The following is a 13,888-nucleotide window of genomic DNA, read 5'->3' as shown; positions in this document are numbered from 1 at the left end:
CCGTCTCCCTCTAGGCAACGCGGGCTATTTAATTTGTCTAAGGACCCCACAATCGGCCATCCTGGAATCGGTAACGCTCTCGTTGCCGTCGTCTTCTTCGATGCCGTCGTGTCCTAAGGTTCAGAGTTAAAGTCTGGATGTCATCGAGTTGGCCACTACTTCATGTGATCGGCAGACGTACTCGTTTGATACGGTCCGTCGTGTTCGCCGATCTTCTCAGCTAGGTAGCGGTCGTTCCTCAAGAGCGAAATAATCTTGTACGGACCAACGAATTCCGGATGGAATTTCAGTCCTGGCTCCCGTTGGATTTGTGGTACGGCTACGAGGTCCCTATCGTTGTAGGTGGTGGCTGCCATGCTTTTGCGATTAGCTGCTCTTTTGTTCTCCTGCTGGACCTTCATGATGTTAGAAATAACTTCATCTCGAAGTTCTGAGCGTCCACATCGAAAAGCTGCCACGAGCTCCTCTAGAACGGATCGTAGTTGCAGATCGTCCTTGAGCCGCATGTTCGTTCCGACTAACAATTCAAAAGGAGTCATTCCGATGCTCCTGCTATAGGATGAGTTCAAGTGCTACTGGACAGTGTGTACATGATTGTTCCACTTAGCTGGATTCGGTATAGATAATTTCGTTAAGACTGAGATAATGATACTATTCGAGCGCTCTACTTGCCCGTTACTGCGGGGCACACCAGTCGTAATGAGTTGCAGTTGGATTCCCTCGTCCTCGCAGTAGTTTTTAAACTCGTAAGAGGTAAATGCAGTACCTCTGTCCGCCACGATTCGTTTTGGATTCCCAAAGATGGTTGCTTGCCGTCTGAGGCGGTCGATCGCCTCTTCGAACTTCGTTGACGTAGTAGGATAATGCCACGAAAATTTAGTGAATGCGTCTGTTACCACAAACAGGTGTTTGTAGCTCTTCTTCGTAGACGGTACTGGTCCTAGGTGATCAATATGGTGGGTGTCTAGAGGTCGGACATCTTTGTCGATTGGATTGAGAAGTCCTTCCGGCTTGCCTGTCTTTCTTTCTGCTAGAATACACTTCATGCAGTTGTCGATAAATTGTCGAATCTTGGCATGCATGCCTGGAAACCGAGATTCTCTCTGGAGGGCATACTCCATCTTGCGCGCTTTAACACTAAACCTACCGACGATTTATACCCCCATTACAAATACCATTTAAACCGGTCAATTGGACCCGCCGGTGGTAGGTTTAGTGTTAAAATGTCCTCTCTCGTGTGCCTGCTTGATGACGTCATGCTGCATCGACTTTGGCACGACCAATAGCATGTCTCCTTCGTTCTCCTTGTACATAATGTTTCTTCTCTTAATAAATACATCTTTCTTTCCTTCTTCTATTCCTCTTTGATTTTCTGAATTTCGATGTCTTCTTCTTGTGCTGTCTGTATCTGTGAAATGAGTCAGTTGCTCCTCTCCCGCATTATGCAGATGTAAACGCCTTAACGGCGTTCACCACCAAAGTGGTGATGATGACTTCCACCGCTAGATGGCATTAGCATCGAATTTGGTGGGAGGTAACCAAAACGTACTTTCTCGCTCGGATGAGGAAGACGTGACGCATAATGAGAGTGTTTAGCAACGGGCGAAAAATGTGTCCGTATTTTGCACGTATAGGACCCACACAACGGCTAGACGCCTCTGGATTAGGCGCCAACACGTGTGTGACACCCGGCCGCACGACACGCCAGTTTGAACGCTCCGCCTACAGTCGGTAATGGTTGCTAAGGAATGCCCAAATTCCTCGCGAGAAACTCGAAAATCCTGAAAAAAGTGCTCCACGGGGACAACGATTTTGAGCGTATTTCTCAACCGATTGAGCTCAACGAGTGCTCGTTTTAAAGATAAAATGTTGACGTGTGTTTATATGGGAGCGATTTTCGATCAAGCACCTCCTTCCTAGGTAAAAGGGCATTGAAATTATGTCGTTGCACTTTTTTATATGAAAATTACCACTTATCGAAAATCGCTCCCATATAAACACAGGTCAACATTTCATCTTCGATATGAGCACTCGTTAAGCTCGATCGGTTTAGAAATACGTTCGGAATCGTTGTCCCGGTGAGGCCCTGCAAAATCGCTGGAGTGGTGAACGCCTTTAAGCAGGTTCCTGCTTAAGGCGTTCACATGTCGCATTAATGAGTCTGGCCGGTGTTCGAGGACATAATTGAACTCCTCTATCTGCAAAGCCCAGCGAGCAATTCTGAGGCAGGTGTCCTTCTTTGACATGGTTTGAGCAAATGCTCGACAATTTCACTCTTTACCAGGATTACTAACATATATCTTCAAAACTTCTTTTAGGCTTTTGACGACTGCTAGGATCTCCAATTCGTAGCTGGTATATTTCTCTTTTGTTGGCGAAGTCTTCCAACTGGAGTAATGAATGGGATGTAGTAAATTGTCTTCCTGGGACTTTTGTAGGAGAATCAGTCTTAGGCCGAGTTTACGCGCATGAGCATGAAGCTCGGTATCTGCTCCTATACGATATAGTTTCAAAATTGGTTCCTGCACCATCGCTGACCTCAAACGATCGAATGATTCCTCCTGGGCTGGTCCGAACTTGAACTTCACTTCGTCTCTCAGTAGATTGGATAGCGGTCTCGAAAAAATTACAAATTGAGGAATGAACTTTCTGAAATGTTCTGTCGGACTCAAAAATCTTGCAATGCCCTTCGTCGACGTAGGCTTCGGGAAATGTAGCACAGCCCTCGTCTTTTCCTCGGAAGGTCTTATACTTCTGCTCTCCATGATGTATCCAAGGTACTCCACTCTTCTAACAAGTAGGTGGCACTTATCCCAATTTATAATCAATCCGTGTTTGCTGGCCAGGTCTAAAAGTTGGGCTAACTTCTCCAAATTCTCCTCTTCACTCTTGGCTGATAGTATTAAGTCATCTCAGTACGTAAAAACTGTACTCTGGGTTATCTGCAACCTAAATATAGCTCTTGTATTTCTCTGGAATACAGCTGGTGAGTTACACAGATCAAAAGGAACTCTTAGAAATTCAAAGTGTCCATCGGGAACCACAAAAGCTGTATACTTCGCGCTATCTTTGTTGCGCGCTGATATCTTGAGTATACGGACGCACTGTGTTTTAGTTCTGTATTTAAAACCAATCTTCCTACGTGAGCTTGGAATCCTTGGTTTTGCGGGTGAATTGATTCCTCAGTGCCTCCGGAATTGCAATTGAATATTAAAAACTCAGCAAAAATTAGTCTAAGCCGGGTGTCGTCCGTCGAATTTTCCGATTTGCTGAATTTGATAAAGCTAGGCCACACCCTGCCCCTTGATTGGCTGAGATTTTGTAAAATCCAAGACGGCACTTGGGGTGGGGAGGAGTCCGGACGGCGCTGCTTCAAACCGTATTTTTGAGCCCAGGTGTGTGCATCATAACAATAGGTGGGCGCCGTCCCGTCACAATGGACAATTATAACCCTTAATTAAGGAAAGAAGCTCCGTCTGCCAAGGTGGAAAGGCTTAGGATCGGTAAAGGTTCTTTCAAAATATTCGTGAATGCATTTACGATTATTGCCTGCTTACCAGACGGACCTTCCTTGTACAATGAAACTTATTTCTACATCTGTTCCAACAATCTTCTTCTATAGGTGCAAGTTCGCTTCTCACTAACAAGTCATGATCGATATAATGATGTGGAACAACATGGACCTGCAAACCTATTATCATTTCGTTAACTGTCAGGTTCGCCTCGAAACTTCCCAATGTGCGGTTTTGATGTGCGCCCACGACTCCAAAGGGAATGGTATTCATCTGTAGAGGTGGCGCTCCTATCCTCACGTAGCAGCTGGACCTTATCAGGTGAATATCGCTGCCAGAGTCAATGACTGCCTCCACTGACAGCCCATTCAGTTTCACCATCTTGTATGTCTTTTTGTCTCCAGTCGTTATAGCATCACATCGACTCTTGTGTTGGTCCTTTGGATTAGAGGAACCTAGGCCCTCCGAATTGTTAGAACACTTCGACGCCACGTGTCCGTGTTCACCGCACGAGAAGCACTTTACTCCCTTGGACCTGCTAGAACAATTTCGGCCCAAATACTTCTTGTCGCCACAATTGTAGCAATGCCTACCTTGCTTTTCTTTGCATGAGTTTCCACCACGGCTATTTTGCGGTACAATCACGTGTGCGGATTACGCACTAATTGTAAGTCCCAGGGCGGAGACAATCATCCGAATTGTTCGAAATCTTAGTTGAGTCTAAAATTAAAAAAATGTAAATTTGTATCCTCAATGCACTTTCTTCCCTTTCCTCGGTCGACACCCAGGAAGGGTTGCACTTGGAATGCTGAACCCTGATTGGCAGGTTTTAGGTTAACATTTCCACAAGGTTCGCTTCTTAAGACTTCTTCGAATCCTGGAGAAAATCCGCGATGTCTGTTAGCCATACGATACCCCCTGGAAGTGCGTCGCCATGGCAGATCCTGAGGTGCCCAATTGAAAACTTCCCCGGTTGGGGCCATAAATCTCAATCTTTCCTTTAACTATTTTTTGACCACATGCAGGGCAATCTTTCGAGAAAGCGTCTACGGCCAAATGTAGCTTAACCCTTTGCGGACGAATGTCGCCAAATAGTCGCCCAAAAGCCTTTATAATGGAAAAGTCTCGTCCGCAAAGGGTTAAATGTGCTTCAGGTTGCATCACTCCATCAGATGATTCAACAGTCGTATGCATATTGATTTTCTTTTGTTTTTTTCCATTACACTTTAACGAAAATTTACTAAGTTCCCTTTGGATGTACTTTTAGAACCCGCCGAAGAGAATCATGCTGAAATAGGATCCACCGAGAAAAGGAACTGACGACTGTCCGAAGACGAACAAATTGTTTCACGTTTTGTTATGATCACCTATAGAATATTTTTCTTTTCTTATTTTAATTTTATTTAACGATGATTGTTGCAACTACAATGTTTGCTACTCGGATGTGTTGAAGCTTACTGAAGGGAAACACGCTGAAATGTTCTGCAGGAAATGAATGGAAGCTGTTACGACTTTTCCTGAAGCACTGAGGGATTTTTGGCTTTTACTTTAAGCCCGTAAAGCTTTAACGTCTTAGGAACGTTACAAGGCTGCCTCGTGAATATCTTAACACTCTGTTGGACTATCCATAGCACTCTTGATATAGGAATTAGTGAAATGTTTGAGTAGACAATTTGGGCTGTAAATTTGCTAAACGTATTTGGCGCGAAACTCTGTCCAGTTCCTTGAATTAAGTTGTCTCAACAAGGTTATGCTGGACGTTTATTATTCATAAGTGAATATATTCACTCTCTGCTGGACTATCCATGGCACTCTCGATATAGGAATTAGTTAAGTGTTTGAGTAGGCAATTTGGCTGTATATTCGCTAAACGTATTTGGCGCGAAACTTTGCCGGGTTTCTTGAATTAAGTTATCTCAACAGGGTTATGCTGGATATATAATCCGCTCAAAATACCTTCGGTGTACAAAAATTTAGCCAAATACATCTATCTTTATTCAATTAATTGCAAAAAAAGCTCAAATTGCTCTCTTCCTGTGAAAAGCTCAAATCAACTATTTATGCCAAATATAGTAGAACATTCATTCCATTAAAGTCTCAGCTAAAATCTTTTTGCCATATGTCACAGTACATTTGGTTTTACATATGTTGTATGTACAAGATATTCTACTTCCTCAAACCGAAGACAACTATTAAAAACTATATCGAAACAATTAAAAAAAATTAGAAACTAAATTTGAAAACAATATTTTATTTGGCGAGAACCAAAATGATCATATGCTAGGAGTATACTTCGAGTGCTCGTCAAATAAAATATTGTTTTCAAATTTAGTTTCTAATTTTTTTTATTTGTTTCGATATAGTTTTTAATATTTGACTTCGGTTTGAGGAAACAGAAAATGTTGTACATGCAACATACGTGAAACCAAATGTACTGTGACATGGCAAAATGATTTTAGCGGAGATTTTAATGGAATGAATGTTCTACTATATTTTTGCAACTAATTGAATAAAGATAAATGTATTTGCTACATTTTTGTACACCGAAGGTGTTTTGGGGGAATTTCACTCCTTTTTCTAAAAAAAAATGTTAACGTCTCTATTATTAATAATAAAATCGGTAAATGTATTTGATACATTCCTATAATACGAAAATATAATTGCTACAAATAAATAATTTGATAAAAAGTTACTAAGAATATGTATATTTCGTATACGCAGTATTGTCACGTGTCCCGTGCGGGTGTGGAGACACGCACAGCGGTTCGGCGTGAGGAGTTGGCGCCGCGCACGGGAGCGTGGGAGGCGCGGAAACGCGGTATCGCGGAAGCGCGGTAACGCGGAGGCGCGAGGTACGCGAGACGAAAGGCGCGGTAGCGCCAGGCGCGCGAAATGCGTAGAAACGCGGAGGGAAGGGCGTAACGAACTGCGCGAGAAGGAAGGTTTGATGGTCACGGTCATTTTATTCCGCTCGCGGCAGTACAATCGGTCGCGTTCCTCGGGTGGAAGCGTCAGAGGCGTCGAGGCTGGCGTCGGTATCGACGCGCAGTCGCGGAATGGCGGTGACGGACCGTCACGGACGGTGTGAAACACCGACTGACTGGTGATTGAACTCACCGGCGTCTGACTGAGTCCGAGCCCGAATTTCGGATTCTTTATATACCAAGCCTATTCTAGGTTGTCTTACGCTACGAGGGCCATTACGGGGCCCTCTTTGTCCCTCGGTGTTTCCGCGGGGGCGGCGTGTCTTACGGCCCGGAGACAGAGGGGTTTTACGACGGGTGGCCATACCGGGCCGTCCGAGCGGCCTGCCCCGGGATGGCCATGTCATACACCACGTGGCTCGAAAGACTCCACCCCTGTGCGGAGGGACATGTCTAAGTCCTTTCTTATCGTTAGTTTTAATTAATCTTAATTATGTTTACGCGGCGGCGACGTCCTCCTTCGGTGCATTCGGGGCACGGGTCGGTCGGAAAGACGTTTCGGCGAGGGGCACGAGGGGCGCGACGCGGTGCGCGCGCCGGCCCGGGGCCTGGAATTTTTTGGGGAATAGGAGGCGGGAAAGCGAGAGGAGAGAAGGGGAGGGTTCGATCCCTGGGCCTCAAGGGATGGACAGAGTGAGAGGGACGGAACGAGAGAGACGGAGAAAGAGTCGAGGGGAGTGACAGTGAACCGTCGTTGAAAGCCGGCCCGGCGGGGCCCGGGCCGGCAGGGCGAGAGAGGGCACCCTCGTTCGAAGGGGCGTACGGGACCCGGGAGGGTCACGCACCGGCGGTCGAGTCGCGCCCGCGAATCGGACCCGGATCGGCAAGCTCGTCTGGTCGCCAGACCTCCAGCTGGGGTTCGGAGGTCCCCGAGCGCCTCGCCGAAAATGAAGGAGCAAGAGGATGAGGCCCCGAGTCCCTGGGTCGATGTGGGATCACGTTAGGGCGTCCCGATTTGTCCGGCTCGAGCTCGCGGTTTGGGCCCTATTGACAACGAAAGGTCTCGCCGGGGGCCGCCGGCGGTTCGGGGCGTCGGAATACCAAGTCGCCCCAGGGGGACCGGGTCTCGCTCGGGTGAAGAGGGAAAATTTCCGAGGCCGGTGGTAATTACCGACTCCCGCGCACGACAGTATATATAAATACATTTTTTATATTACCATCTGAACATTTTTAATCGCATTATAATTTATCCGCCAATATAAATTTTGAAATTCTAGTATCAAATTTGGATGTAGTGACCTCGGAAACCGCGAGAAACCCATTTTTATAAAAATCCAATCACTTTTACATTTTTATTCCCCATATTGGATCCACCATTTAGCATTTTAAAATTTTGTTTACAGATTTGGGGTCAATGACCCTAAAAATCTTGAAAAACAATAATTCCGAACAAAAATTTAACAATTTTTACATTTTTCCAGCCATCTTGAGTTTTAAAATTCTGTTGCTAGATTTGGATTCAGTGACCTCAAAAATCTGCGAAACTTCGTTTTTCTTATAAAAATACAACCATTTTGTAATTTCGTGTCCGCTATTTTGAATTTCGAAATTTTTTTTCTCAGATTTGAATTCAGCGGGCACGACACGACTATCGTGAGAAACTCATTTTTATAAAAATCCAACAATGTTTTTATTTTTTGTCCGTCATATTGGGTCCGCCATTTTGAATGTTGGTATTACATTATCTGACTTGGCTTCAGCGATCTCATAAACATCAAGAAACCTTTTTTCTATAAAAGTCCAATCATTTTAACCCTTTGAACACGGAGCCATTTCGACATATGGGCAGAGTTCGTTTGACCGTGCAAGCAATATTGGACCAAACGTCGGGTCCATTTAGGCGCTTTTAGTAGCCAAAGGGTTAAAGCTGGGATGGGTATAGTTCCTTTTTGTTCCGCGCGAGGCGATGTCGCATGTTGGTTGTCCAAAAACTATATCACAGTCCACCTATCATGATTGTGCGAAAAAGTAGTTTGTGACTGGGGCGACGACAATTAGGGATTCTCTTAGAAAAATCGATTCTCTTAAGGTGAAGTGAAACCCCCTTCAAATCAGTCGATACGAATACAACACTTTTTTTAAGGGTATTAGACCAAACTGTCGGAAACTTTGACACGTCACTCCTGATCATCTAAGAATTGTCCTGACACACTGAAAACTTGGATTTTTCAAAAAAATGTTTTAACTCAGTCCAGATCAGAACCAAAATGGCGTCGAGCTCTCATATTTCGATCAATATACAATTATCGAAGGCTCTGATATGAGAATCGAAAGGGCCAGGACAATTTTACGACAATTTAGAACAGTCTGGTAATCGATAAACTCGCATTTGAACAGGATAAAGGCAAAAGAAGTGTTATATGCGCTTCTATGCTAAAACGATGGTAATACGAGGTCTCGGAGTGAAAATTGAATTGACCTGGAAATCACAGATGGCGCAGGAGGTCCCTCTGCAGTCAATTAGGGCCCCAGAAAGCATGAATTCAGAGGATTTCTGGAGTTTTACTTCGCTTTCTTTATAATTATTGTACGAAAACGACAGGGGGAGTATGCCATTTGGTATAATACCCAATATAATTCGACACAACTGTCGATATAAAAACGAACGTCGGCAACGTAGGCATTTAGAAAAATCTTCTCTATTGACGTCGATCAAGTTCCTCGACGTGTTTCACTTCACCTTAAAAATCGGAATCCAACGAATCGATTCTGCAAGAATCGATTAAAAAAATCGGAAATTTGTTATATATGATTAACATAAATTTAATTAATACATTTTTATGTGTCGAAAGCCATTCATGAAAATGAAATTAATGTTGTATAAAAAAAGAACAACAATTATTAGCCGTTTATATAGCAATTATACGTCTTTTCTAGCTTTCCCCTTACCTGATATTTCCGGCCGAAATGGTCGACGGAGTAAATGAGAGGTTCTGATTGGCTGTTGAATGTAAGGTAGTTAGTTACGATGGAAGTGCGTCACGACGCTGAGTTTCAGTAGCCAATCTTGTCGTGGCGACAAACAGCAACCAATGAGCGAAGCGAATTTCTCCCCCCCACCGTTTCAGTAAAAAAGAATCGGTTTCTCGATTCTGAGGGTAAAGACACGATTCCCAAGAAAATCGAATAGTAAAGAATCGATTCTAAAAATCGAATCGGAATCGAACATCCCTAACGACGATATCAGACCACGATTCTGAGAGTGCTGAAAAACTTTAAGATGCTATATCTTCATGTAGGTATTAGTGATCGGAGTCGGGTAAATTTTTTAAAATTCCTGATTTTTTGTTTCAAAATTTTAACTGATCAGACGTTTATTTCTTTTTCTGTAGTAATGGAGATAGTAGATTTTCATTTCCTCCACTCCTGAAATCTCGATCTTTGACGTATAGAACTCTGTAGCGTCTCGCTCGAGCTCGAGCGCGGAAGGCGCGTCTCACTCAACACACGACGCTGTGAGTTTCTCGCTCAAAAATGTATTTGGCTCGAAACTTTACCGAGTACCTTGATATTCATAGGTGAAGCACTACGTTCCGTTCCCTTTTTATGAGCAACTCTATTGTCCATATATTTCGAAGGATTATCCCATCGGTGTTGTTTGAAAGTTACTTACGAAGTTCTGAGTTTCGCAGAATTCCGCATTCATGTTGGATTTCAAGAGCTGCCGTGGCGGAGAATCTATTGAAGATAGAAACTTACGATTGTCCAAGCACGATCGGATTGTTCCAAGTTCTCCATTTATGTCCGTAAAACGTGTATGTCTTCGTCCGTGCGCTTGCCTCAAAGACTGCAGGACGTCGATAGTCCGGTTGAAAGCCATCAACTTAAATCAGAAATTATAATATGAATTTCAGAATTTCCATGACTGTTGTTCACTTTAACTTACAAAAATGGGCAAATACAAATATCTCGTGCAATTTTACATTCAGCTAAGCGTAAATCTTTGGTCCTACTCTCATGTTTGTTTCGAACTACAAATAATTATTTTCTTTAAGAATCTTTGAAACACTACGATTAGATACGTTTTTCAGATTGGCATGTAAAATTAGAAATGAAAGTGTAGAAACAATAGAATAATTAAATAAGAAAACTTCCGGTAAAAGTACTTAGAAGTAGCTACCAATGAATCTTTGTAAACTGACTTTCGTTGTTAAATCGACATGTATCGGCTATCAACATTGTTAAATCTCAATTCGAACTTATTATTTGTATAACTATTAACGATTTGTACAACTATTTTCCAAAATTAATACACTAATTAGTGGGTCCTCAAAGAATTAAAAACGATGATATATTGATAGTGCGATGAAATGAACTTACCTAAGTGAAATTCAATCCCGATAATACTAATTTTCTCGTCCAAATAGATCACTACGTAGTAGTGCTCTTGTCGCTAGTACTGGCCATAGGTTTGAGAGAAAAGCAGATGTTTCGCTGTCGTCTTCTTCAACCCTGCGTTGCTATGGAGCTTCATTATTTTTAAAGTGCATATTTCCGAGTTTCGAATGATCTCAATTGTGATTTGTTTCGGGTCTTTTAGATTGATCCTGCTTATGCCACTAATCGGGTAGGGAGGGAGTGATCTATTCGGGCGAGAAGATCAGTATAATCGTGATTGAACATAGTTTATGCTTAGCACTAACCCTTTATGTTTAACACTAGAACTACCAAGACGGGTAAAAATGACTTGTTTCAAATGACTCATCCTATATAAAACAGATCTGCCGCTAGTTCTAGTGTTAAAGTTAATTGAGATCTGGGAGCGCTTACTTTTATTAGCGTTTCATTATCGTAGTGGCGAATTCCGCTGTGCTGGCAAGTGGTCGGTTGGAAAACCTTGCGAATACGTTTGATCGTTCGGTCCATCCAGCCGTCTGTCGAATGGTACTTATATTAACGTCCTGTCTATGAGCAGCTGATGTTGACGCGTATCTCGTGCTGGGCGATGAAAAGGTATTCGTGTCGATTCCGCTTTCTTTGAGACATTCCTTGATCCATCGGCTTAACGTTTGTGAGGTGGCTGCGCGATGTTTGGTTGTGTTTATGAATAATTCTTTGATATTGTTCTTGCTTCTTATTGCATCAGTTCGCGATATGAGCTGCTCAGTGCACACATTGATTAACTCCATAAAACAAAAAGTTGAGAAATGCGATGAAGTAATGTAGATTCTTTTTTAAAATTCCTATTATAATATAACTTCAAATATATAATGTAGAATACATAAATACAGTTATAGTTTCCATCTAACGGTATATAAAATTAATAAGAAAGAATAGCCAGAAAATAATCGTCTGCATTTTATATCGACAATTGTTTTTGCAGGTATTCAATTTCCTCCCCTATTCCTGTATGCCAAACCTTTTGTTCCGTTATGCTTTTGTAAATTTCGTGCTCATTTATCAGGATTACGACTTCTTCTCCTCCCAATCGATGTGTTTGTTGGGGAATTTGTACTGTTGCAATCAGATGCATCCGAGAAACACGATAAACGTCTTCTTGCCCCAGACTTTCTGCTGATAAACCGTATTGAAGAACCATCACTGCTTTCCACATCCACATTGTTATTAGTTTCACTCATCTTGATTATAACGGTATAATATTTAGTTCTTTAAAAACAATTAGGGAGTAATGTTGAAAAGACCAAAAAATATGTAGTCCGTGTAATATTGGTGAAGTATACAGTAACATTCAGCGTGAGAGATCACTGTTATACTAACTACCGTCTGCATTGCGCTTCTTTCTATCTGTTTGCTGATGCGATTTTATTACTCATATTGTTGAAAGGAGGAAAGCATCTTTGGCTGTTTAAAAAAAAAAGCGTCGATGTACGGCAGCAACAGATAATCCAATAATACTATACTGCCTGGTATTCGTCTACGATTTACATTAGAGGATGGAGTTAATCAAAATGGCTTCTGAAATAAATTACTTATTATTCAATGCCGAAAAAAATTTTGCCGTTTAATGGCGTTAATCTCTATTAATGAGGAAAGATATTATAAATATAAAGAGTTATGACTATACCAAGTGCTTTGACACCTAAATTTAAGATTTTTCAAAAAGTGGAGTTAGTCGATGTGTGCACTGAGCGGCTCATATGTATGCTATAAAGTCGATGCAGCGCAGATTTCAGGTCTCTCCGCAATGAAGGGGACTTCTAGTAGCGGTTGGTATCTATTGGGGGCTGAAGTCTTGATTTTGTCTGGAATTCTTATTTCATTTCGATCAGGAGAGTATGCGATGTTTTTTATTTTAATTTTGAACAGTGTTTGGACCCGCCGTGCCCTTATTAACGCCATTAGGGTGGCAACTTTTTTGACGAGATTTTTTGTGTTGATTTTTTCATGAGGGTAAATAGAGCCTAGAAAGTTGATAACAGGGCTCGGGTCGCACGTTGTTCTGCATTTCGGTTTTGGTGGTTTTGTATTTGCTTCTCCTTTAAAAAACCGTTTAATTCGAGGATCACTTCCGATGTCATCTTTTAGTATTAAGGCGATTACGGACCTGTACCTATTTAATTTTCCGTAGCTTGCTGATCCTTTCAATTCCTCGTTGAGGAATGATATTACAATCGGTGTGGATGCATCATATCTTCTTACGTGGTGGTGTTCGCAAAATGTCCACCTCTTTTTCCAAGCTGTTTCGTATTGTTTCGTTGTTGCTCTTGATAATGATGCGATGAAGACCGAGATCGTCGACTCTGGAATTCCCTTTCGAAGGAATGCTTGCCGGAGGGTCTTCCTACTACCAAGGTAAGGTTTTTGACTAGTGGGTGAATTTTCCTATAAAGTGAGGTCAATAAGTTGATGTGGGGTTCGAAATAGATTAGCGGTGTGATGTTCAGTTTTTGAAACAATGGGAACCATGGTTGGGTTGGCCAGTGGGGGACTGCAACTACCCCTTTCGCTTTATCTATGCAGATATTTCTAAGAGCTCTTAGTATTAATGAGAAGGGAGGAAAGGCATAAAAATAGAATGAGGACCACGATACAGTAAAGGCATCTATTGCAATGGAACCAGGATCTTGGCCCAAGAAATGTAATCCTCACATTGTGCATTTTTTAAGGATGCGAAGAGATCAATCTTAAATTCGCCAAATATTTGTTGAATTTGAAAGAAGCCTCGTAGGCTAATTCCCATTCGGTTTCGGGTGTCAAGATGCGTGATTCCGTGTCTGCTTCTTTGTTATCTTTTCATCTGATGTATGATGTAAATAGCCAAATTTTCCTAGTTTCGCCTCACTGCCAAATTTCCTTTGTGATCTTGTTTAGATGTTCATATTGAATTCCCTCCATCCTATTTATATATTGCTGTCGTGTTGTCTTCTCTAAGCAGAATTTCGCAGTCTGAAAGGTTTTTTGCAAGGGCTTTCAATCCATGTAAGATTGCTT

General features: G+C 42.3%; 1 protein-coding gene across 5 annotated transcripts in view; it reads left to right on the top strand.

Moving 5' to 3' along the window:
* The window catches only part of LOC105696081, a 137,329-nt gene that overhangs the window by 92,586 nt on the left and 30,855 nt on the right, over positions 1-13,888 (top strand). The window contains exon 1 of one of the 5 annotated variants that reach the window (XM_012418252.2): positions 13,082-13,249. The exons of the other annotated variants lie outside the window; for them this stretch is intronic. Within the exon in view, the coding sequence (XP_012273675.1) occupies positions 13,176-13,249 (74 nt within the window). The 5' untranslated portion in view covers positions 13,082-13,175. Of the gene's footprint in view, positions 1-13,081; positions 13,250-13,888 lie in introns of those variants that run through there. 5 annotated transcript variants of the gene reach the window in all.

Source organism: Orussus abietinus, unplaced genomic scaffold (assembly GCF_000612105.2).
Source record: "Orussus abietinus isolate OABI.00-Male unplaced genomic scaffold, Oabi_2.0 scaffold105, whole genome shotgun sequence".
In the NCBI taxonomy this organism is placed as follows: Eukaryota; Metazoa; Arthropoda; class Insecta; order Hymenoptera; family Orussidae; genus Orussus; species Orussus abietinus.
The sequence above is the reverse complement of the archived record's forward strand: the minus strand, read 5'-3'. Positions and strand labels throughout refer to the sequence as shown.